The sequence below is a fragment of the Hordeum vulgare genome, chromosome 3H (genome assembly GCF_904849725.1).
Source record: "Hordeum vulgare subsp. vulgare chromosome 3H, MorexV3_pseudomolecules_assembly, whole genome shotgun sequence".
Lineage (NCBI taxonomy): Eukaryota > Viridiplantae > Streptophyta > Magnoliopsida > Poales > Poaceae > Hordeum > Hordeum vulgare.
In genome coordinates this window covers 594,187,417-594,214,524 of record NC_058520.1, presented here as the reverse complement: position 1 = coordinate 594,214,524, position 27,108 = coordinate 594,187,417, and the positions used below count along the sequence as shown (strand labels likewise).

At 43.7% G+C, this 27,108-nt stretch overlaps 2 protein-coding genes across 2 annotated transcripts; both read right to left on the bottom strand.

The window, feature by feature from the left end:
• Positions 1-16,848: 16,848 nt before the first annotated feature.
• Positions 16,849-17,523, bottom strand: LOC123445464. The gene has a single exon (XM_045122447.1). The coding sequence runs from the start codon at positions 17,488-17,490 to the stop codon at positions 17,044-17,046; it is 447 nt and encodes a 148-aa protein (XP_044978382.1). The 5' UTR covers positions 17,491-17,523; the 3' UTR covers positions 16,849-17,043.
• A 6,147-nt stretch (positions 17,524-23,670) lies between these two features.
• LOC123445462 (glucan endo-1,3-beta-glucosidase GII) lies at positions 23,671-25,088 on the bottom strand. Its single transcript, XM_045122445.1, has 2 exons — positions 24,953-25,088; positions 23,671-24,787 (listed from the first exon to the last, which is right to left on the bottom strand). The coding sequence occupies exons 1-2, from the start codon at positions 25,035-25,037 to the stop codon at positions 23,856-23,858; spliced, it is 1,017 nt and encodes a 338-aa protein (XP_044978380.1). The 5' UTR covers positions 25,038-25,088; the 3' UTR covers positions 23,671-23,855.
• Positions 25,089-27,108: the final 2,020 nt, after the last annotated feature.

Below are 27,108 nucleotides of genomic sequence, written 5' to 3'. Positions count from 1 at the left end.
GATTTTCAAATCTTTTCTATTTTGTCGTCTATGTCCAACCGATCTCTAAACCAGTGTCATAATCCGATGAGTAAACATGCAAGTATGTACTCTATACTAAAAAGCCTTACCCATGAAAAGAGGAGGTCGAAAATGAAAGAAAGTGAATAAACATGCATGTATGAACAATCCAGCTGGTTTGAAGTGTTGGAGAGACTTCGCTTTCTTTCATTTTCGGTTCACTAGTGGGGACGGGGCCTTTAGCCCCGGCCCATAAGGGACTTTAGTCCCGGTTCACCAACCGGGACTAAAGGGGCGGGACTCCCGGCCCTGTTACAAGCCGGGACTAAAGGTGCTCCACGTGGGCACCTCGTAGCGCCCCAGGGGCAGGAACTTTAGTCCCGGTTCGTTACACGGACCGGGACTAAAGAGTTTCAGATTTTGCTTATTTTTGGGTTTTTTTGAATGAAATTATTTTTGGGTTTTAGGGTTTTAGGGTTTAGGTGTTCGGGAGATTAACGTGATGCCTCGTTTGGTGTTCGGAAATTAGTTTTCATATAATTTAAATAGAAATAATTATGCATATATATATATATAAGATTAACTTATCTTACAAGCGAGCATATATATACAACTATATGGAGATCTGAATTATCGGGACTAGAGCCCGTCTATTCGATTATATGGACGAACATCAGTAATGGCCCCTAGCTACACTAAATCGTCCTTTGTCATCTATAGCTTCCGTCCTCAGAAAGGTCGCAAGCTCCTCTGCAACAGCAATCGCGCGTTGCTTTGGTAGGACCTTCGTCCTCATGGCCGTGTACTATATAAGAAGAGGAGATGAATATGAATATCAATCATGATAACAAAGAATGACGGGTAAAAATAGAGGTGTGAATGTTCATTGCTTACGTCGAATCTGTGATCCTTGTGCTCAGAGGTAAACGTGTGAATGGTCTCGCAAATATAGTATCCGCATAGATGCGTCCCCCGTGGCTGCTGGTCGCACTTTACGAGAATAGAATATATATATTCAAAATAATAATCTAGCATCATAAATGTATTGAAAATAGAAGTATATCATACTACTACTTACCCGAGCCGCTCTAAAGGTCAGCTTCTCAGGAAAGTTACCGGGAGTCATGCACTTGAACCGCTTCCAAACCCTGCCCGACAAAGATAATGATTTGCTAAGTTTTTCATTAATTGATATATCAGAAAAATCATCGAAAGAGACCGATAGAGCGCAAGAATGATTGAAATTACCCTTGGAGCATGTCCTGCAGGCTTTGGAACTGTTCCAAGGGTCTCGATAATGGGTCGGAGGCATCAACTCTTCCCTTATCAATTTGAATGTCCAATAGAATCCAATGGAAGCTGCACATGTATATATATATGTGTGTGTCAGTAACTTATCAATTACACTTATAAGTGAATGGACACAACAGAGTAAAGACCCTCACCTGAAGTTGTATGGAAACAGTATGTGGTCACAGAAATTTTGATCTGTTAGAAACCTTAGAAGGTTTTCCTCCTTCTCCTTGGGTTTATCAGTTAGCGTCACTATATGTATTTTATCTGGGTCAATAAACCCAATATTTAGGATGTTCTTACTTTTACAATCCAGAATCTTCATTCTGCATAATAGAGTACAAGTTATATATAGACAATGAATTGAAATAACTAAACAAGTTATATGTAGACAACGAATTGAAAAACTTACAGACAATAGCAACTCATAAGCGATTTGTCGAGGGCGTCGCCATTGTACATCTGGAAGAGTTCATCAAATTCGATATGGATTTCTTCGGGGCGGCCGTAGTACTCCCGTGGGACACTCACCACGATCATCGTTCTCCCATTCTTTGATTCACTTAAGTACCATGTATGCAAGTAACGCATATTTGTTGGGAGATCATCTTTGCTGATCAAAGGCTCTCCCATGACAAACTGTGGCTTAGGGGCTACCACAGCCTTGGGTAACCTGTCGTCTTGGGAAGCCAAAACATCTTCAACCGAGACACCCCATTCAGCCGCCCACTTCTTTGCTATTTCAAAAGCTTGCCCCTACACCGGAGGGGGAACATTCTCAGTTAACACCTTGAGGGGTGGGATCGACTGTTTGGCCTGTTGTCCAAGCTGAGGAACGTCTGATTTTTTCTTGCTTGTAGTTGAACTTGATTTGCTCCCACTTGCACTTGCACGTGATCTGCTCTTTTTCACTTCCTTCTGCAATGTGCGTGTATAGTCATCAGGCTTATGGTGTAAGTCATAGTGTGATGGAAGGGTCGTGAAGTATTTTGCATATGCTATTTGCTTCTCGGTGTATTCCGGGCGGGGCTCGGGTTCCTTCTTTTTCATCTGCGCATCATGATGTTCCTTTGTTATCCTGGCGTTTTCCTCGGGGGTACGATCATAAGGTCTGATAGGAAGATTAACATGAGGTACCTTTGGAAGGGGCGACCGTTTGCGCTTTGGGGGGCTCCGTCGCTTAAAAATCATCGGCGGAGCGTTCTTCGTGGCACGCTCCCGCTTAGTATCCGGAGCGGGCGGCGGCGGAGACGGACGACCCAAGTCCGGCGGCGGTGATCGAGATGGATTCGTGTTGTGCTGGCCGACGTCATGTGGAGGGCTTGGAGGTAATGGAGGTGTAGGTGACCTGCGAAGACTCGGAGGCGGTGTTGTCCTTGGGGCCGAGCCTGGAAGCTTGATGTAGTTCTTGTCCCATAGGATGACTCCACCCAGTACTTCTCCAAGTGTCCTCTCATCTTCGGGTCCAGCTATGTCGAGCTCCATATCATGAAACCCCGTCATGATTTCATCCACCCCGACTTTAGCAAAGCCAGCTGGAATCTCACGGCCATGCCAGCGTGCATCAGGGCCAGAAGGTAAAGCTTGTCCGACGGCCACCTTCATGGATATGTTCTTGAATTTCTGATGGAGTTCACATGATGTTGACTCCTTGATTCCATCCACGGGGTAGCCGGGACCGCCCTCTATCATTCTTCATGCATCGTCGGGCGGGGCCTCAGATTCAGCCACGCTGCTTTTCCGCTTAGATGGGGCGGCGGTAATATCAAGTGCAGGATCTTCCTAGCGCGCTACTCCTCTAAGCTCATCAATCTGCTTCTGTTGCTCGTTAATCCTGGCAAGCAACTGGTTGAACTTGTCATTCTCCTCATCCTGCTGCCGCTTCTTTGCTCTCTCTCGGCTTCTGTAAGTGTCTTGGTCTCTGGGAAACCCAAGCCACCACGGGTAAGAAGGACCGAAGCCTTGCGTTCGTCCTCCATGTTCGTCATTGCCGAGGACCAGTGTGAGCAAATCTTTCTCTCTATCTGCAGTGAACTTTCTTTTTCCCTCCTTAATTTCTTTCACTATCCTTTTCCAATTCTCCCTAGGTATCCTAAGACCGTCACTGCAGATGAGGTCCCCTGTTTCTTCGTCGTACGAACCACCATGCGCAAGGAACCAATTTCTTGCTCTCAATTCCCACTCATCACGGAGTGGTTCACGTACGATGCCTTTATCTAGCAGATCTTGCTCTTTCTTATCCCATTTTGGGATGGCAGTCTCATAGCCCCCTGGCCCCTGCTTGTGGTGATATTTCTTCTTGTCGGCATTTATCTTGTTCTTTTCTGATAATGCCTGGGCATCTTCTGACTCCTTGTACTCTTGAAATGCCTTCCAGTGATTCGCCTGCTTGGCTAGATACCCCTCGAATACTGGCACTTTCTTTGTTTTCAGATAGTTTTTCCATAGCTTCTTCTTCCAGCTACGGAACAGTTCGACCATCTTCTTTAGAGTCCACTGCTTGACTTTGGCCCTTAGTTTGTCTGCGGCGTCTTCATTCTCACATTCTGGCAGGTTGAAATGTGACATGAGATCATTCCAAAGATTATCTTTGTACCTTTCGGCGACATAGTCACTATCGGCTGCCCCTTTGCGCTTGTTCCACTCCCGAACGCTGTTCGGGACGTGATCCCTAACGAGAACTCCGCATTGCTTCTTGAATGTGTCAGCAGCATTCTTAGGAAGCTTGGGTTCTCCCGTAGGCAATATCACCTCAAAGGTGTAATGCGTCCGTGCATCCAACTTTCTAGTCGAGCCTCGTTTCGTAGCTTTGCTCGATGTGGGGGCCTAAGAGGGAGAAACATTCGTCAAATGAATATATATGTATACAATATAGAGCTATCTCCAATATTTTTCACATATTACAAGTGATTGTCGAACTTCATATGTATACCTCGCCGGACTTTATTATTTCTTCACCGGCTTCTCCACCGGCTTCTCCATCAGTGGAGCTATCACCTTCTCCGTCATTGGACCTATCTCCTGCCCCATCGGATTCATCTTCGTGTCGGTCGACCTCCATTACATATCCGGAGGGGTTTAGATATAATGACGGAGATTCAGCTGGTTCAACGTCGGGGCCGTCTTTGATTATATCTTCGAGAAGTTCTTCCTCTTCGAGGTTCCTGATATGTGGATCCATAGTTCTGCAAAAAACGGATTCTCTTAACCTTTGTACCAAAAAAGAATTATTCTATCAGGAACTCCGTTCCAAAACAACTTTAGTCCCGGGTCGTGGCTCCACCCGGGACTCCTAGATTTATGCATAGTATTCAAAGTAGGAGTACTTTTCCAATTTGAGCATTCAATAAGAAAAACCAAATCGTAAAATAAAGTAGTATTCAAATTAGCATGCATTTAATTATAAGCAAATACATCATCTTTTTTGTCCGTTCATCGTCGAATATTATCACTAATACTCCTCGAATACTATCATACATATAGCATCACTGATACATCTAGAACAGTAGCCCGACGGGTATCGGCGCGGGCGGTGGACACCCAAAGAGAAGGAACCATCACAGGATCATAGCTCCAGTGAGATCCCCGAAGAACCTGCCAGGTATGCTCGAACCTGCCCTCCAACGCAACCATGTAGCGACGGACGTGCTCATCCTCCTCGCTGACACGGTGACGTACCACCTCTGCGGTGTCCGGAAGCCTCGGCACCCTCACTGGCCCACGCGACCGCCACCAAACAAGGATCGGGTCAACGACGGGCTGGCTCCTCACCAACCTACGCCCCCCGGAAGGTAGCACCTCCCAATACCAGCCGGGCGGAGCCCAGTCCCGGACAGGCCCCCTCTGATCAAGCAGGTGTCCTCCGCCGAGTCGACGACGAGGATGCGGGATAGGCATCGTAAAATGAACTAAAAAAATAAACTAGTTCTATTAATTTTCTTGCTAAAAATAAACTATTAACACTTAAGCATATACAATAGCAAAATTAAACTATTAACACTTAAGCATATACAATAGCAAAATTAAGCAATAATCTAAGAAACACTATTAACACTTAAGCATATACACTATACAATATTTCTTCTTCTTGTAACCCTAAACTAATTTTTCCTCTTCTTCTATTTCTCCTCTTCATCTACTTCTTCTTCTACTTCTACTTCTCCTCTTCTTCTACTACTTCTCCTCTTCTCTTCTTCTACTTCTCCTCTCCTCCTCTTCTAATTTTTTCTCTTCTTCTACTTCTCCTCTTCTTCTATTTTCTTCTTCTCATCTCCTCCTCTTCTTATTCTCCTTTTTCTTCTTTTCTTCTCCTCCTCTTCTTATTATCCTTTTTCCTAATTTTAAATATTACTAACCCTAATAATCTAGCACAAACCTAATAACAATAGGAATTAAATGACAAAACAAATCTTTTTCTTCTTTTCTTCCCTTTTTCTTCCTTTCTTCCCCTTTTTGTTCCTTTCTTCTCCTTTTTCTTCTTTTCTTCTCCTTTTTATTCTTTTCTTCTCCTTTTTCTTCTTTTCTTCTATTGGCCGGAGTGTTGGGGAGGAGGGGGCGGGGGGCTTACCGGCCGGAGGTGTCGACGGCGCATGGCGAGGAGGACGGCGGCGCATGGCGAGGAGGACGGCGGCGGCGAGGAGGACGACGGCGACGGCGAGGAGAACGGCAGGCGGCGGCGAGCAGGACGGCGGGCAGCCTGACGGCGTCGTCGAGTTTGTCGCTGTGCCGCGCCGGGCAAGAGAACGAGGAAGAAGGAGAGAAGGAAATACGATTTGGGTTGGAAATTTTCTAACTCCCGCTTATATAGGTGGATCTTTAGTCCTGGTTCGGGGCTCGATCCGGGACTAAAGACACCCTTTAGTCCCGGGTGGAGCCACGACCCGGGAATAAAGGTCCTTTTTCGACAGACCAGAAGGCGGGAAGCATGGGCCTTTAGTCCTGATTCGGAGCTCCAACTGGGACTAAAGGGGGGGTCTTTCGTCCCGGATGGAACCACGCACCGGGACTAAAGCCCCTCCTCGGCAGGCACGATAAGTTTAGTCCCACCTCGCCCAGCGAGGGGGACTAACACTTGTTTATAAGCCCCGTCGCAGCTTCTCCATCGAGCTCATCTCTAAAGCAGGCTTACGGGCCTAAACTCACTGAAAATTGAAACTATATTCGAAATTATGGAGAAATTTCAACCTGAATTCAAAGTGAGTTCACTTTGTATTTAGGTTGAATTTTCTCTATAAATTCTCATATAGTTTCAATTTTTTTCAAATTTCATAATTAATAATTTTGACTATCCAAACTATTATCTATTTTGTTATTTTCAATCAAAAACTATGTTTATTAAAAATTCTTTTTGCATATTTGAGAATTTGACAAAACTATGATAATGAAAAGTGTTTGAAATTGAAAAAATAATGCAAAACTATTTTCTATTTTCATAATTAATAATTTTGACTATCCAAACTATTATCTATTTTGTTATTTTCAATTAAAAACTATGTTCATTAAAAATTCTTTTTGCATATTTGAGAATTTGACAAAACTATGATAATGAAAAGTGTTTGAAATTGAATAAATAATGCAAAACTATTTTCTATTTTCAAAAGTAATTATTTTTACTATCCAAACTATTAACTATTTTGTTATTTTCAAAAACTATGTTTATTAAATTTTTTTTTGCATATTTGAGAATTTGACAAAACTATGATAATGAAAAGTGTTTGAAATTGAATAAATAATGCAAAACTATTTTCTATTTTCAAAAGTAATTATTTTTGACTATCCAAACTATTAACTATTTTGTTATTTTCAATTAAAAATTATGTTTATTAAAATTCTTTTTGCATATTTGAGAATTTGACAAAACTATGATAATGAAAAGTGTTTGAAATTGAATAAATAATGCAAAACTATTTTCTATTTTCAAAAGTAATTATTTTGACTATCCAAACTATTAACTTATTTTTTTTTGAGGTAGTTGACCCTGAAATTGAAAAGCACTACAAATGAATTCTGAAAATGTTGAAATTTGGCATGCTATCATCATTTCACCCACATAGCATGTGTTAAAAAGTTGAGAGGGCTACGACAAAAACTGGATGCACTTCGTGTACAAAACGGACAATCTCTCTCGAAGTATCAGCGTTTCGAACGAGAACTCATCTCTTACAAAGGGATTTCATTTTTTTGAACTTATTTGAACTCCATACTTTTTGTGTGTTCAAAATGCACCATTCAAAGGCACATCACAAAATTTCAACAGTTTCATATATGGTGGACACTAGCTCACCTATGGTATATGGTGGACATTCTTCTTCTCTCATATATGGTGGACACTAGCTCACCTGATTTTTCAACCGTCGATGATGGTCGCTACTCCTACTTCTCCTAGTGCATAACCAATATCTAGCACAAGGAGAAGAAGGAGAAACGACCCCCCACAACAACAGTCGACATTCTTCTTCTCTCATGTATGGTGGACACTCCCTCACCTGATTTTTTGACCGTCGATGATGGTCGCTACTCCTTCTTCCCCTAGTGCATAACAAATATCTAGCACAAAGAGAAGCAACCCCCACAACAACAGTCGGCATTCTTCTTCTCTCATGTATGGTGGACACTCCCTCACCTGATTTTTTGACCGTCGATGATGGTCGCTATTCCTTCTTTCCCTAATGCATAACAAATATCTAGCACAAGGAGAAGAAGGAAAAGCGACCCCCACAACAAAAGTGGTTCCGCTGCACGCCACGTGGTTCCGCTGCACGCCACGTGGGACTAATGGTCTTTCATTTTTAAATGATTGTTTTAATCAAAAACAGATCTATTACAAAAGGGATTTCATTTTTTGAACTTATTTGAACTGAAGACTTTTTGTATATATATGTGGTTGAAATGCATGATACCATGAAGTTAGAAAGGGCTAAACCATTCAAAAGTAGCAAATGAAGTTAGAAAGGGCTAAACCATTCAAATTTGGAAACTATAATGGCACAAACAGAAACTAGACATATATAAATTGGTCCAAGCAGTACATGATACTAGTCCAAACAGTACATAATAATAGCTATCATAGATATATATATTCGAGGTGACGTTGGCCATAGTTGACGACTCGAATCAGAATGTCCACCTTATTCGAGGTGACGCTGGCCATAGTTGACGACTCGAATCTTGCGGTACAACTCGTATGAAACGTATGCATCTTTTGCTGCATACTCAATGTTGATACGATCAAGTGGGGCCTTCTCCCAAAGTTTGTGCTGAGACTTTGGGAAATTGGTCTCCATATCACCATATTCCTCGTCGATCAAGGCAACTGCTATATGAGCCATCGAAGTCCTGACATGTCGAAGCCTGAATACCGTTTGGAGATCAATGAGGCAACCCGTTGGTATCTCAATACCGAAGATGTACCTCATCTTCAGCTTGTCGTTCGTTATGTCAACGGTAGAAAAAGTGATGCCGCTGCGAAGGAAGTCCATGAGTTCTGGACAATGCTTGTCACTACTGCAACAGAAACAAATTAAAATGGAACAAATGTTACATACTGCTGCAATAAGGAAACATGTTTCACTACAACTAAAGAGAAAATTATCTTTAGGATTCAAATAGAACATATGCAATGGAACCTAGAGAGATCACTATAGCTATCCAATGGAACCTAGAGAGATCACTAGCTATATGCAATTTTCATGACTATGACATATCATATTGCTATCCAATGGAACCTAGAGAGATCACTAGCTATATGCAATTTTCATAACCTTGGATCAAAGAACACCACATAAAATTGTATCACTACAACTATGATTTCAATGGAACATATTGAACCAATCAGATTTTTCAAATTGTGGAACACTATTCCAATCAGATTGTGTTCCCTTCAACTAATCAAATTGTTTCACTACAACTATTTGAAGCGAACCAACTATGATTCCAATGGAACATATTAAACACTAGTTGATTCTAATACGATTTTTCAGATTATGGAACACTATTCCAATCATATTGTGTTCCCCTTCAACTAATCAAAATTGTTTCACTACAACTATTTGAAGGGAACCAACTATGATTGAAACAAATAAACTTACAATGTCATTACCTTGGATCAAAGAAAGCCTCAAAACTTACCTCGCCCATTGGAAGATCAAGACATGGTGTGCGAAGCATAGTTGGATGACGGCAACACCGCGTTGATCGGCCGTGTACTCCAGATCAAGCCCAAGAACTTCTCATGATCCATTGCGGCGTGAAGCCATCGTTCCTTCAACTGTTCAAGAAAATACAACATCTCCCTGCTCTCGTTCGTGTACACGACATCGAGCTTGGTCTTGCCATGTGCGAGCACCTCTCCAAAGCGAGTTGGCATGGTGGAAGAAGAGAAGGGAAGAAGAGAGGAGAAGAACAGAGCGAGAGCGAGAGAGAAGAAGAAACGAAGAAATGGCGACTCTGCTTCGGTTCGTGCTTTTCATCGCCCGAAACGACGCGGGATGCAAACCGTTTGCCGGCCTTTAGTCCCGGGTTGAGCCACCAACCGTGACTAAAGAGGTATACCAACGGTTGCCACCCCTACGGCAGGCCACGTGTTAGGCCTTTAGTCCCGGGTTGAGCCACCAACCGGGACTAAAGGGGGATACGAACGGTTGCCACCACCACTACCCACCGCGTAGCCCTTTAGTCCCGGTTTGGGACACGAACCGGGACTAAAGGCTCCTTACGGACCGGGACTAAAGCCTCGAGGGAGGCATTGAGAATTGGGACGACGTGGCCGGGCTTTTAGTCCCGGCCCAGAGGCAGGCCGGGACTAAAGGGTCCCGGCCAAAGGCCCGTTTTCCAGTAGTGGTTCATTATCCCTTATGCCATTCCTGATGTGCCATATGGATTAATATTATAGATTTTCCAACTTTTGTATTATATATTCCAGTTACCTCCATCCTACCTTTAATGATGTAGGCTCATAGAATCACCAGTTGGAGCCTACTGCCGAGCCTGGTTGAATAATTTTGGTTTCTTCTTGACTAGCTTAGAGCAACTTTAACAGATGTGCCATATTTTGGATTATCAAAATCGTTATGGATGGGGTCGCTATAAATTTTGAAGGCTCCAGAGTCCACGTCGAACCCATAACCACTACAAACAAAGCCTTCTAAAATTTATGACTGGTGGGACCCATTTGTCATGGGCTAATAAAACCTTTTTCTTCCCCATCTCATCAATAACAATTGAACAAAATTCAATCTTGCTCTCAACTTGATTTCCACAATGCTTACAAATCACCTATTTTGAAGAAAAATTGACGAACTTGAAAAAAATCATCATTTTAGAAAACAAATGGTGTGAGATTTAAAAAGCTAACGCATTTAGAAAGGAAAAGGAAATAAATAAAGAAAAAGGAAAAAATAAAGAAAAAAAATAAAACAAAACAGAGAATACTGCGTTTCTGGAGTTGTTTATTAGCATAAAAAAATTTTGTAGCATGTGAGGTCTTGTTGCCTAGTTGGTTACTGCAGCCTTTATAATACCTAAAGGTGCATGGTATCATGCTTCTCACATTCTTTTTTAACAGTTTAAAAAATAGAGAAAACATGAAAATGCGTGCCCAGCAGAGGAGGATGTCTGAGTATGACAAAAAATACAGTGTATACGTGAATATTACCATCTTGCCTTTTATTATGAAGAGGATCGATTAATCTTGACCGTCCTTGTGTTTAGGGGGTCTACCGAAGCAGAAGTGACACATGTGTATCTTTGTTGCGGGACTAAGCTAAAAACATTGTACCCCTCGAAATAGGCTTTTGCCCCGCTATATGGATATAGCAACCAACCGATACAACATTCCGATCAATGATGGGGCTAACAGCACAAGCACGCCCAAAAGAAAATACAAGAGAAAATAAGATAAAAAAATGCCAACAACGCCGGATCAACGAAAGCTACGGCACCCCGCGACCGTTGTGCCTACCAAAGATAACCACCACGCTCCAAAGCCATCGAGTTGTCGTGTACCAAGCAACACCTTTAAGAAGGAATGCAACGATGACGACGCTGCTGCCCGGACAAATCCTAGGATTTCTCCCGGTACACGGAGGGTAGTGGGGGAGAGGGTCACCCGACGCCCTTCAAGAATGATGACGGCGCCCGCAGGCGTCACCCCGTTGGTGTTGGTAAGACCCGACATGGATTTCTCCCGATCCCTCGCACCAGCCACCCAGAACCAACCTTTGGCTCCACCACATCCGCCACCCACCAACATGCGCCAACACAGTCACGAGGACACCGCCGTCGTCTCACCACGGCCAACGAAGCGAGGCCGGCCGGATCCAAACGAGACACCCGTAGACAAGGAGCGACAACACCGCAGTCGCGAGGGAGGGAACAACCTCCACCGGCTTAGGCAGTAGCAGACCGGGCGTAGCAGCAAAGGCACACCAAAGCAAATGTCCGGCCGAGCCCAGAACGGGCCCGTGAAGCTCCGCCGCCAAGCTGCAGCAGTGGCGGCACAACATCCGTCGTCCCTGTCGCGAGGAGCTCGCCAGAACCACCGGAGAACAACCCACCGAAGCCCCCAGCAGGCCCGCCCCGACCCAGATCGGGACATAGGGCCTAGATATAAGCCAGCCGGGCACCACCGGCCGCCGCAAGCCATGGGCCGTCACTGCCGCCAAGGGGCAACGCCTCCGCACCGCCACCGTCAGATCCGCGCCGGAACGCCGCCGGGCGAAGGGATCCGTCGCCAGGACTGCTCGCCCGAGCCGGGGTCCAGCGACGGGGGGAGAAGGGAGGGTCGCCACCGCCGTACTGCGGGGCGCCGTGCGGGCAACGCCCGACCGCGCCCGTCAACGGCAGCGGCGAGGGGGAAGGGGGGCGGCGACTCGCGGGAAGGGGGAGGAGTGGGGAACCGCCCCGGTCGCCTTGCTCGGGAAAGATCTGCTAGGAGGGCTCCACTGCCTTGACATGGCAAATGTGAGTGTGTGTGGCACCATCGACAAACATAGGTGAGCAGTGGCATCCTGGGTGGGCGGACCAGTTTATATACACGCAAAAGGGAATGCTCCAGCGGCAAACGGGGTTAGAATTGATGGATGTGGTTGGGAAATGGGTGTGGCACACGTAATTTATCATTAGTGGATTCTCTTCTCAGAGTGGTTGTGCTATTGCCAGGAGTCAAGGTGGAAGACATACTGACGACTACATTGATGGCGGGAGGAAAAAATGACACAAAACTTCACTCCTCCACGAGCGGTTGGGTTTGGTGCGAGAACCCCTCCACTCTACAAATTTATAGGCTCACGGGCTGGGTTTGAAGTGGCCTCTTAATATGGAGGCCAAGGCCTATATGGCGGGTGTACAAGACCTCATTTTGGGCCTGAACCAAAAAACAACGATTAGTATGGTGATCGACATACATATGACTTGACTTTGCTAGAGCTATCAGATGATCTTATTAAGACTGCTAGTTCTTTACTCTTATTTCTTCTCATGCCCCTATTTTCTGGGTAGGCTCCTTTTATTACACTAATATCTAAAAGCATTAGACCATCTACAGCTGGATATTGTAAATATGACCGCTAAACGTTCGGGGAGTGACCGGGCGCGTCCCCTATTCATCCATCCGTGCAACCACATTCCTTATTTTCTTTCTCATATCTTCGATCACTTGCACGTTATTGGTGTAGAGGAAGAAAGAGAAAGAAAGGAATTTTTAAAGAAAAGAAAAAGGTGGTTCAGGATGAGGTCGCGTCCTATGTGGCAGACTGTTCGGACGCGTCCACAAGCCCTCATATCCTTCCCATATTTAAGATGGATATGAGGGTTTGCGGACAATCCAGGCATATAGGAAAGATATGAGAGGTCTGGTTGGATAGATTTTTGTTCTTCTCTGTCATGTCTCGTAACTAACAGACACGTACGCGAACGTAGTTCAAAGGCGAACACTATAGTTGTCCCCTCGATTAAAGGAGTTCAAAGGCGAAGTAGAACTTTGAAACTAAGACGATGAATATGGTCACAAAATTATACATGTAGTCACGTACAAGTGCCAAATAGTGTTGCACTGCGATAGGTCCTTAGTTGTGCCAGATGTCAAACATTTCACTAGACGTCCTGTTCCGGACACAGGGATCGGGTCGTTGACCAAACACATTGGCGTTGTGAACCGGACCATTTACCATTTAATGGACTTTGGTTTTTTTGTTCGATCAATTCTATTATATGCTAGCAATGGCTGAACTGTTTTTTCAGTTGTTTTTTCTTCTTCTTGCAACTGCATTACTTTGTAGAAATGGCAACGGTATTTTACAAAATGTTGTTGAATTTTAAAAACAATGCACTATTTTTTTTCAATAATTGCAAAATATTACCTAATTTTAAAATATTGCAGAAAATTAAAATGTTCACGAATTTAAAAGGTGTTCACATTTCTTCATAAAAATAATTGAATGTGAAAAACGCTTGCCAGTACAAAATATAATTGGAAATTGAAAAATGTTCATCAATTTCACTTTTTCATGAATTTAAACCAATTATAAAAATAATAAGTGTTCATGAACTAAAAATAGTTCTCAAATCTTAGTTAAAGCGCTTAAAAATGTCATGAATTTCTAAATATTTTATAGTTTAAAAAATCAATAATTTCAAAGATGTCACGAATCCAAAATAGAAAAAGGAAAGTTGATAAGAAACAATTAGAAGAAACAAAAGATATGAAAAAAAATTACCATAGAAAAAGAAAGAAGAAGAAGAGAAGTAGCCTAAATAAACTGAGACAATATTAACACCAGAAGTAGCCCAAATAAACCGAGACAATATTAACACCTGAAGCAGAGAGCAACAAGTTGGCAAGCGCTCCTTCGAAAACCTTCCAACGATCACTCTCACACGTCGTCACTTGGCGTGTTCTCAACCATCACCACTTTGTCGCGCTTTGAGCATTACATTTGGATTTTATTTTTTTATTTTTTTGCATGAGTTTTCTTTTTTTTTGAGAGGTTTGTTTTCTAGTTTATTCGGTGTTTCGGTTTTCCACCGGCCTTTCTTAGCTTTGAAAAAAATCGAAACAAATGCATGAAAAAACTTAGTTTTTTTTAAAGCATGGTTTCCCTTCAGCGCGAGGCACGTCCATGCCTCTTGAAAAAAAGAGTTTTCTATTTTTTCTTCCTGAGGGCACGACTTTGCTTCTGCGAGAGGCACGATCATGCCTCTCAGAAACACAAAAAAAGTGGTTTCTGTTTTTTTCTTTCATGAGAGACACGGTTTTACTTTTGCGAAAGACGCAACCATGCCTCTCAGAAACAAAAAACAAGCGTGTTTTCTGTTTGTTTTTTCTTTCGCGAGAGGCACGGTATTGTTACCGGGACAGGCATGGGTTTGCTTCCGGGAGAGGCATGACCGTGCCTCTCGAAAACGAAAAAAATGCTTTTTTCTTTTTTACTTTCAAGAGTCATGATTTTCCTTCCATGATATGCACGATAGAGCCTCTCAAAAACGGAAAACACGTGTTTTTTTTCTTTCACGAGAGACACAATTTGTTCCTTCTGTTTTTTTCTGAAAAATGTTCACCAAATCCTATCAACATAGGATCTAGTTTAGAAGACCTCGACGCGAAAAATCCAGTCATGAAAATGGTTCGAGATTTGGATTCACGGTTGAAGAGGTAAAACATTTTAAAAATACAAATCTACGTAAAAAGGATAGATTCTGTGACACACATGAAATGTGTCACTTATCATAACCTGAAAGGACGGAAGTAATGTGTAAGAGGAGTACTTTTAATTAATAATTTCGCCTGAAGTAGGAAACACCACAATGTCTTGAGCACAGTGAAATGCCTGTTTAGGTTGACACAGTGAGCCTTACATGCGGAATATGATTTACACAGGAGCAACTATATGAGGAGTGCTTCTTCGGAAGCCTTCTAACGATCACTCTCATACATTGTTACTTGGCGTGTTCTTAGCCGTCATCACGTGTCATATTTCGGCTATTCAGTTTAAATTTTGTTTTTATTTCATTTTTACGCACATGATTTGGTCTTTTTAGATGGGTTTTTTTGGTTTTCTATCTTCCGCTTTTTCACCGATCTTTCTTAATTTTTGGATGAAAGATTAAATAAATTTGTTTTACTTCTGCTGTATGGACGGATTTGCTTTCACAAGAGGCGCGACCGTGCATATCGGAAACGAAAAATACGTGTTTTCTGTATTTTTCTTTCACGAGAGGCACGGTTTTGCTTCCGACAAACATGGATTTTCTTCCGCGAGAGGCGCGGCCGTACATCTCAGAAATGAAAAAAAATACGTTTTTTTCACGAGAGGCACGATTTTGCTCCACCGAGAGGCATAGATTTGCTTCAACGCCTCTCGAAAATGAAAAATAAACATATTTTTTAACTTCCGCAAGAGGCATAGTTTTTCATCTGGTTTTTTCATCCAGTTTTCGTAAAAAAAGGTCGTCAAAACCTATTAACATGGATCTAGTTTTAAAGATCTCGACGCGAGAAAATCCAACGGTGAAAACGGTTCAAAATTTGACTGCACGGTTTAGGAGACAAAATGTTTTGAAATAACAGATCTACGAAAAAACAAAAAACTTTCATGTTCCGACAAGTGGTACACATGCAATGCGTCACTTGTCGTGACCTGGAGAGGTGTTGTGATCTTTGAAGAGAGTACTTCTTAATTAGTGATTTTGGATTTAGCCTTCTTCACACGGATCTCACTTGCATTCAATTTTTTTAGAGAAATTAAATTTAATCAACTCATTGTTTGGAGGCATGCTTGTTGTGGCAAACATTCTAAAACAATCTTGGCTGCCCCATCAGCCCATGTGGACAAACGTACCGCTTGCCAATTGGCCAACATACTGAGGAATGAAATTGAATCAGCCCATTAACACACTGTTTTCTAAAATAAAAAAAATCCTGAAGCTCCGAACTAAAAATCCCAAAATCCTGGCGGGAGGGATCTTAATTAAGGATTTTTTTAGTTTGTTTAGAGTTTATGTTTTGATCAGGAAGACGATACGACGTTGGCTTCCTAAAGATGGAATAAGGTCCCCCCTAGCCTTCGTTTCGGTGATGTGTTTAGCATCATCGAAGGACATGTGGTGATGTGTCTGCGACAGATCTCATGAGATTCAATCGGTGCTAGTGTTTGTGGATCTGTATGGATCTAGTATTTGGTCATCTTCGTTCGCGTGTCTTCACCCTGAGTCCTTTCGATCTATACTTCTTTTCATAGGCTACAATTGATGTTCTTGTGCGTTTTTCCTGTGAGGCCTTAGCAAGATGACTTTCTGATTGTCTAATACAACAGGTCTGGTTTTACTCCTGTAAGGGTGGGGTGATATACCACAAGGAAATGTGGTAAGCTCTCTTCAAGATAAAAAAATCCAATTATATCTAAGATGATGTTGAGAGCTAATTAAGTTAAAGTAGAAATATCTTATATTTCACTATACTATTAATGCCTTTTGCGATCAGATAACGCATACGCCCGTCCAACATCTCGTTAATTGAAATCTCACAGATGAATTTTGCAATACAAACAAAAGGCACTTCTTTATATCATTCAGTCTTAGCCCATACTACAATGGGAGTACATGAATTGGTTAGATGGCACGGGATTGCAAATCAAGCATCAACGTGCATAATCAGTTCTACGAAGAAAGAAGAAAACATCAAGCGACGTGATTGAAGAAAACGTCAAGGGACATGACATGATTGAAGAGGCATTGTGTCGATCTTGTAGTCGAGCCTCAGTTACACTTAGGGCTAGAGGAGAAAACATCGACCGGGAATGACTTGGATATTGCCCCGGCATGCAGACTGAGCTCATCGCCATCGCGGCCGACCTCCCGTATGTTTATCCACGCAATAAAGACCTTCACCTTAATTCCTTCGATGCCGTTGATTGTTTCATTATGGATGTTCCCGGCAACCCGACTGTTGTAGTGGATATCGTACTTGCCGTCAACACGAAATCTGCATTCATCAGGGAAGTGTACCTCAAAGGAGCCGTCCGGTCGGAGCTCGTAGTCACGCACTCCCTTCGGGAGGATGCCGGGTGGGAAGCCATACCGCCCTAGCATTTCGTACGCCGTCGGCGTGGCTGTTGGGGCAGCGGTCCTGGACAGGGTGGCAGCGGTGGCAGTGAGATGGATGGCTACTATGGCCACAAGGAGGAGGATATTAGGCTTCGCCATTGTTGGTGCTCTAGCTCAGGCTGACAACGAAAGCTTTGCAGATATATTTGTGTGAAAGCACAGAAGGATGCGGGCTATATATAGAGAAAGAGCTATAAAATTTGGTGTGTAATGAATGTGTATTCAGTACTCACCAACGTTAATAGGTAATATACTAAAAATATTTTCATATATAAAGTAAATAAATATAAGATATATATGCCCATTAATTTTTCAAATCGTAGCCACAAAATAGACATTTACTTCCCTCCAAAAAAAGCTTATATCCATTGAGGTGGAATTAATTATGTATCTTATTTTAGCAAAAAATAATTTTCTACTCTTACAACAGTAAATAAATTCTTCACAAAGGCCGTGCGGCCTATTATCATTTAACTTCGCCTGCAATACCTCTTTTGAATTAGGCAAGGCAACATATTCCGGGACCTCCTATGTGTCGCTCTTTGCGTCAAGGAGTCGGCGTTTTGAAAAGGGTGCGGCTCGCCTGGGCCGGCAGGCGTCCGCGAGCTGAAAAAAATGCCGAAACCTAAGAGTGCCACCACCTCTAAGTCATATGCGCACTGTGCTAGCTGCTGCGACAAGCAGACTCTTGTACTCTATTTGCATCGTAAGAAACGGGCGACAACGGCTCAACATCTATATACTACTAATAAACAAGCAAACAAGAACTTTTTTATATACACCCAATAAAACGTACACGGATCTATTATCATCGAATGATTAGGTCCACTAAATTCAATCTAACGGCTAGCCTTCACCTAATCCATTCTCTGTGTGCACTTAACAATTTGCATTGACTGACCGTGCTCCACCGCGGAGAAAAATATAAAACTCCACACCCGATTAATTAGGAAACTATAATCACGATGACGTCTTATTAGGAAACTCCACACCCGATTAATTCAGAGTCGTTGCCACCGTGACTCTGGCGTCGAGAGCTCCGACTATTGTATTGGATCGGTACTGCGGTGGCGGCGATTTGGATCCGAACGACGGCGGCCGAGCAAGGGCACCGGTGCTGTTGAGGTACATCTCCGCCCTCTCTCCCTTCCTCTGCCCCATCGGGGTCACCGTGAGCCCATGACAATGGACTGGCGGGGAACAGGGAGCTTCGACAGAGAGGAACGCGGAGCACGGGTCATCTGGTGGCAGAGGCATGTTCTCGGGTCGGGGAGACCTCCAGCCATGGGGAATGGAGAGAGCTTTGGGTTCGAAATTCTTTTTTCTGTTGACAGCATAGAAGAGCATTGGTAATGGTGAGCCAATAAAGGTAAGTAGCAGACTAATTCTATTTCCTAGATGACGATTTGCTCCCCGTATGTGATTTCTGGTCATATTAGGGTGTGTGAAAAATGGGTTTTCTTAGTCTATTTCCTAGATGACGATTTGCTCCCCGTATGTGATTTCTGGTCATATTAGGGTGTGTGAAAAATGGGTTTTCTCTGTATTCTCTATATGAGATTACTTTGTGATCGTTGGAGTATGGAAATAGCATGGTGTGCAGTTGTGCAACAATCTTTGATGCTACAAATGTTTATAAATTTATGTTGTGATTGCTCTCTAATTAATGTCTCGGGCATATTATCAGTAAATTGACATGATCAAGGATGGTAGAGTACTCATGATATCATCGTCCCTGTGAAAGTGATCCAAACTGCACTTCAAGGTGCAATAAGGTACACCTTCAATCCTGTAAGGTACACCTTCAATCCACTTACAATGTGCAGTACTTTATTAAAAAAATGTTTTAGATTGGCTTTTGGGTTTCAGAAAATTCAGAATAAGTTAGTTGTAACTGGATAAATCATGTATGACACTATCCTTGTGCCCTTATTCCTGGAGTATTTGCAGATGTATTCTTTGGTCGTTGTTGCTGAGTCGGGTGAGTCTATTCTCTCTTTTTTGACAGCAATTTAAACATGTCAATAGGGGAAAATATACCCATGATCCTTTCACTTTTATTTGGTTTGAGGAGAAATGAGTAGTCAGTTTCCAGACTAAATTTGTTTCCTGTTCTATACATATATGCAGGTGCAACAATCAGCTGCAGCAACTATTCTTCCTTTTCTTTTGCAGTTGGGATATGCGTCCATGAGTGTTAAACAGTTAAGTAAATTTAATCTGCGGCCTAACAATACTTCTGTTAAAGTTGTCAACTAAAAGATGATCTACTTGTGCCAAAAGTGAGGATGCAGATATCATGAATTCATATTGTACAAAATTATTTTTTGTAAGCAATATTCTCTTCTTTCTTATTATTTGATATTTTCATATTGATAATAGCTCCTGAATTGTTGTTTGATTACCTCTCCCCCTTGGAGAACCATCAGATTTTCATGCATGAACAATAACCATGTGTTTTTATTTTTAGGTATAAGGACTCTAAAATGGATAAAGGAGGAGCTAAAGTTCATTAGCGTACAACAGTCATGTTGTGTATAGAGTTTGCAAGGAACCGTGTTCATTTCTTACACTTAAATATCTTAGCTAGCACAACTACTTCATATCGCAATACTTAATGGAATCACTTTTCTTAGCACCTCCATGATGTTCATTATGTGAATTTGATTACTATGATGCCAAGTAACTTGACTATTCGGTATCTGTATTTGACATCTGCATCGAATAATTTTCTTTCTAAAAAACACCTTTGAAGTTTAATTACACATAGGATGGGTCACTCCGGTTACCATGGAAACTCAAGTATTTTGCGTTTGCAGTTTGCGATCTTTTCCCCCTATAGACATCCTCAAAAGGCTAAGGAAAGTACTTGTACTCTGAATAGACTTGCATAAAAGTGAACCGTTTGTTCAATTGATATTATGTTTTGTAATGGTTGGTTTAGAAAACAGGATTATTGTTAATGGGGAGAAGCGCGGGTACCTGCCACCATTGAGGATGCGGAAGTCTCGGTTCCACTATGCACTGACACGGGTATCGAGTGCATCCGCAATAGGCGGGGACATGAGGGTCGTGCCGTAGCCAGCGAGGATGTGGGTGCCGCCGCCATTTCGGTTGCTCTACAGAACTAGCACTTTTTAAATTGCATAGTTTACATGTTTCAGATTACACAATTTATAACTTGTAGAAGAGAAAGTTAGATTCCGATTGTTATCTTCACATTAATTCAATATGTTGTCCACTTTAGATCTGTTCTTTCACATTCCCACAATTTTTCTTTTACCTTAACCCAAGAGGACTTCATGAAATCTTTACCATAGTTTTGTGATTTCTAAATGGGTTAGATTTATTTTGGCCTGATTGATCCTCACATAACATAGTAAAATGATGAGTAATGGGGTTTGTATTAAACTTGACCTTTCGAGAGGCAGAGATCTTCATGCTATAGTATTCTATCATTTTTTCAAAATTTCTAGAATATGAATTCAGAATTCAATATTCATATTAAATTTAATGGGCTGTTTTGATCAAGACGTGCGTTGCACGGGCATGTTTACTAGTTTGAACAAAATGTTAAAGGATTACTTTTTTTTTGAAATACAAACATTGTCCCAAATGTTCCAAACATTGTCTGTAAAAAGAATCATTTCTTAAAATGATATTTTTTTCCAAAACAGTTTTTTTTTTGAATTTGCGAAGAAATTTGAAAACATGAACTTTTCGAATTTGAAAATAAATTTGGAAAGATAGAACATTTTTTGAATTTTCAGAATATTTGTTGAATTAGCGACAAATCTTCATGTTTCTTTGTGCTCAAAATTTGAAAGTGGAAACACTTTAAATTGTATTTGGGAGCATGAACATCTTTTAAATTTCTGAACATTTTAAAAGTGGGAACATTTTTGAAATTGCTTGAATACTTTCAAAACATGATTGTTTTTTAAATTTCTGAACAAAATTAGAATGTGGGAAGATTTTTCGGAATTTTAAATTATGTTCTCAAAAATGAATATTTTTTAAATTTATGCACACGGTTTGAAATTGGCAACATTTTCGCATTTTTCAATTATGGAACATTTTAATATTTTAAAATTTAAACTATGAAACACTTTTCATAAGAAACAAACAACAAACTGTATAATACTTATGAAAAAATTAGACATGTGGTGAAAAAAGAAAAAGGAAGACCAATAGAACAAGAAAAACCGACAAAGAAATAAAAGTAAAGCAAAAGAGCCAAAGCAAACGAAGAAAACAGGAAAGAAACAAAAGAAAACAAAGTATAACAAAGAAAGAAAAAACAAGAAAGCCAATGAAGACAAACAAAACTAAAGAAAAATGTAAAAAAGGGAAAACCAAAGAAAGCTGGTTAAAAAACTAAGAAAACAAAAGGAAAAAATGAAATGAAAACCCGAAGTGAAGTGGACCTACAACGATAGTTATAAGCTTAGAAAACCTAAGCGCAGAAATGGGCTGGCTTAGAACATCTCCAACGCGCGTGTTTCGACCGGTGCCCAAAAAACGGTTTTGCAGTACGCGCCTAGTTTTCTTTTAACGCATCGACGAGCATTGGCTCCAGCGACCGTAACATATTTTAGCGCGTGCGCGGCGCTCCAGCAAACCCTGCAAATTAAAACGCAAAATAAATCCAACATGCTGATTTGATACATAGTTAATATAGATAATAAACTAGTCCAACACGATAATATAGATAATAAAACTAGTCCAATACGATAATAAACTACATAGATAGATAAAACTACTCTCAGTCGTCACCGTGGGTGCTGTCCGTGGTAGATAGCCATGCGTCCTCCGAACGTTCATCGTCAGAAGTGAAGATGGACGTCCAACTGTTGTTGATGACCACGCACTGCGATATAGCGAGTAACTTGCGCCGACGCCTGTCGTGCCGCTCCTCGCGACGCCTTGCCGTTCTCTCGGGTCAGAAGGCGTTCTCGGCAGCGACGTCCTCCGGGTGGCGCCGACGGCACTCCGCCATGGCTCGCTCGTCCTCCTCGGCGACGAGGAGCCGGCGCTGCCGCCGACGGTGCTCCTCGCGGTCCTGGTCTGTTATCAGACCAGACGGAGGGGCGAGGTCCTACACCCGCTTGCGTGTGTAGACATCCTGAAAGTTCATCTACGCACGAGGCCTCTCTAGGCGCCACGCCACCGCGTCGTACACGCGGGCGGCCTCGTGCGAGGTTTCAAAGGTGCCGAGGCTGAGGCGGACGTCACCGGACCTGATCTCGGCGTAGTAGACGCTGGAGCAACGTTCGCGGACGCCGCGATAGCCCGTGGATCCACGGCAGCGCAGCGGCATGGTGGCAGAGGTAGCGGCGAGGGAGCGGCAGAGACAGCGGCAGAGGGCGCGTGGCTATAGGGAGCCGTGTTGCGAGCGCCGCATTTTATAGGCGCGCTGAAAGCGGTGCGCTAAATCTAGCGCGTGGCCGTCCGCTTTCTACCGCGCGTGCAATACTTTACCCCGGCGCTATTTTTCCGCGTCTGCTGAAGCGCGCGATTTCGTCCCGCGCGCGCTAAAAGTTCAGTTTACCGCGCGCGTTTTTTGGGACGCCGCTATTGGAGATGCTCTTACTATTGTCATGAATTAAGAATCAGTACCGAAAACAAATATCCCTGATGTAAATTCGGCAACCATACCATCTCGTTAGAGTGAAATGCATCATTGGTCTTTAAACTAATTCAAAGATGTCACGTAGGTCCTAGAACAATAAAAAATGTCACCTAGGTCCTCAAAGATTCTTTGAAGTGCAATAAGTGTATATTTACGTCACTCCTCTGAAATAGTTCGAGGACCTCTGTGACAGTTTCAAAATAGCTTGAGAATCTAAATGGTACATATATTACACTCTGAAGAGCGATAAGATGCATGATTTTCCTAATTCAAGGACCTACATCTCCTTTTTTAATTAGAAAACGACCTACATATCTAAAATTGTACTTTCAAGGATCTTCTTCTTTGAGAAAAACTTTTGACGACCTAGGATGCACTTCACTCCTCTCTCTCTCTCTCTCTCTGTGGCCGACGCTGGCGGCCACATACGGCAAATTAAGACGCCGCGTTCGTGTCTCGTCGCGATTGCTGCTGGTTACCCCATCTTACGTACCATGCTCGCAAACCCTTTGACCCGACGGAATGTAACTAGTCGCCCCGGAGATCTGGCGATCGAGCGGCCGGCATAGCGGACTCATCGTCGCGTGACCAGCTGATGATGGATCGATGATGCGTAAGTCGGCATGGCTGGAGGCATATGGATCACAAATTCATAACATCTTCCATATCTTTTATTCATACCATGATGATGTATCATCACCAGGAAGTTAACGCATGCTTGGTTGCACTCTTCCATGGATGAATGTACGTGTCTACGTTACACTTGGATGCCGCATTACGTACGTACGTGCAGCTTATTTATTTAGGTATGTGAGCTAGGTAGCTACACGTACTAGAACTGGATGTTGTATGCCGGCGACTTGTCCGGGTTGAAGAGCCCGAAGCTCCTCTCCGTGGCGTCCCCGGTCTTCTGGTTCTCGTTGAACATGGCGAAGATGTACGTCTCCAGCGCCTCCCGCTTCTTGGGCGTGCCCCCGCCGACGTGGTTGATCAGCCCCTGGTTGTACGTCCGCGCATTGCCGGCCGACGCCGCAAACCCGCCCGCCGACGGCCACCCGCTCTCCGACACCACCACCTTCACCGCCGGCGCGCCGGCCTTCTCCAGCGCCGCGTACACGGCGTCCACCATCGCGTCGAACAGGGACGTGTAGGTCAGCCCGTTGTTCTGGTCACGCACGGTGGTGCCCGGCTGGAACGTCGCGTAGTTCAGGCTGATGCTCCCGGGGTTGTCACGGTACGCGAAGTAGGGGTAGACGTTGGCCAGCAGCGGCGCGCCGGTGCTCGCCAGGAGCCGGGCCACGTCCGTCATGTAGGCGTTCTTGAACACGCCGGCGGAGGGCGGGAAGGAGTTGGCCACCTCGTCGAACCGGATGGAGGTGGACACCTTGATGGCGCCGAGCCCCGCCGCGGAGAGGGCCGCGTTGAGGTTGCGCATGGCCGGCAGGATGCTCTGCGTGGCGCCGCCCTGCACCTCGTTGCCGGCGGCGATGTACTTGATGTTCACGGCAGGGTAGTAGGGCCGCACGTTGTTCTGGACCCAGGAGGCCGCGTTGGAGGTGCTGGCGGCGATGTTGGCGAGCTGGTCGTTGCCGATGTCGAGGATGAGGCCGATGCCGGAGTTGCGGAGCGCCGAGAGGGCCTGCCCGTCGGCGAAGTAGATGCGCATGCCGTTGATGCCCTTGGACCTGTAGAGCTGCACCACGTCGCTCCGGGAGGGGAGGTTGTTGCCGATCACGCCGTAGCACACGCCGATGGACTGCACACCTGCATGCGCGCATGCGGATAAGATAAGTACTCAGATAAGAGTGGCATCCGTTTATTACCTGTCGTAGGCGTAGTCGACGTGAATGACCGGCAGCAGGTGCATGCATGCAAAGCAGATACGGTAGAAAATACTACAAGAGCACGAGAGAAACGTCAAGCACGTACTCGTAGGAACAGCAGCGAACGCTCCAATGAAGAGAGCAGCTGCAAACATGGAGGCAACATCTTTTCTAGCCATTGCTGCACACATGGAGTATCTGGTACTCAAATGCTATGCAATGCTGCGGTAGAGCGGGTGTGTGCCTATGGAGCTGCACCACGCCCCCATTTTATAGAGGTCCGCATGCGTACGTGGTCGTACGTGTTGCGCCCTGCCTACTTAATCAGCGTAGCTACTTTGACTCCGGCAAAACGGAACGGAAGGTGCACGGCATGGCGACATGGCGTATGTACGTATCGGTATCGTGCATGCCACCGGACGTCACTCTCCGGTGCGGCCTAACCCGTCGTCTCCTTCCGTCTTTCTTCCACAGAAAAGTCGGGGGATTGTGGAAACTCGACCATGTTTTCTTCCATGGTGTACTTGAGTTGAGCTAGCTGCCCATGCTGCGTCCAGCTCATTAACAGGTTGGTACTGCCATTTTTTTCCGGGGGGCATAGGACAGGTACAGGGTCTACAAGACTACAAGTGTATTACAGGGTCTGCGAACAACCGCCGGATTTTCGATTACCAGCCTAGATTGAAACGTTCGCTTACTTGTGCAGTTCAGCTCTCGCCCGAATAATTTACCATGCATTTAACATCTTGTCCAAACTTAGAAAATGCTACTCCCTCCGTTCCTAAATATAAGACATTTTAGAGATTGCACTAAAAGATTACATACAAAGCAAAATGAGTGAATCTATACTTTAAAATATGTCTATATACATCCGTATGTAGTTCATAGTGCAACCTCTAAAAGGTCTTATATTTAGGAACGGAGGGAGTACTATATAGTACTATATAGTACTCCCTCCGTCCTAAAATTAATGTCGCTGGTTTAGTATTAAATTTATACTAATTTATTATAAATTTTACAACAATTATTTTGGAATGGAGGTAGTTTTAAGGGTCTGCCAAGGCTCATCTAGATGCGCCCTAAGTATTGGAGATATAAGTGACTCAATCAACGTAAGGAAAAAATAAAATAAAAAGCAATATTCTTATATGCCTAGGGCAAGAATCTTCATGTAAAATCAATGGTATATGATTTATATGTGCAATACTTAAGACACATCAAGATGTGTCTTAGCAGACCAGCTATTTTAAAACCGGCTGTCCAATTCGGGATCTGTGTCCACAATCCTCTTCATCACGATGAATCTTCGAAACAAAATCAATGTTGGAAGAGTTTTGAATTTTGATTTTTTTCCTTTTGTTGACCTTGAAAGAAATAGTTATGGAACTTTCTAGAATCAAACACCTGCAAGGCTTCGGCCGACCAATGATAGGATCAGCCAAGCCTTCTGCTCCCGGATTTAGTTCCTACGACCGTTGGCTCCCTATTGAAGCACCTCGTCTCGACGTCCTCCCTCCCCTTGTTCCTATGCAGCCCCCTCACACCCACGCAACAACACCGCTCATATGGAAATGTGTTTTATGTGTTGCAGCAGTTGTAACGACTGTCTCAACATTGCCAACAACACTGCTTAAAGTAGATGGATCGACCGTGGCAGCATTGCAGGCAACTCCGCTAGAAGCAGCCGCACAAACCATCACAATATCAAAACATCGTTGACTGTGTCACTTCCGATAGCCTTGCCACATCGCTAACAGCGCAGTGCGTCCTCACAACATCAACCGTGCACTCCTTGCAATAGATGCCAGATATTTGTAGCAGCTATACCATCTCCCTATAGTAGTATGTGTTTCCACTAACATTAGACCTCGTCGACCCCACGGCTCCAGCGAGCAACAACAACCGAACGACTTGTAGCGCGACGACACCCTCCCAACATTGGCCTGCATCACTAACGGTACCTTGGAGTAAGACTATACCCTTGGAGCAAGGGCACTATCGAACGCAACACTATCCAAAGCAATGACAAGCATCATGAGATGGGCCCGTGGAAGTGGATGCATGTTCACAGCACCGCAGCCCTTGCGGCATTGCCAAATGCCATCACGGCATGACTCAGAGTAATGTTGCAAGCTCGTTGCGAAATCCGTGTGGTGCCGCTCACAACAGTCGTTCAAGCATCACCCGCTGTGTCGCAACAGCGATCACTGACAGCTCTCCTCATGTTTTCTCGAGCAGATGCATGGCGCCACTTGGACAATA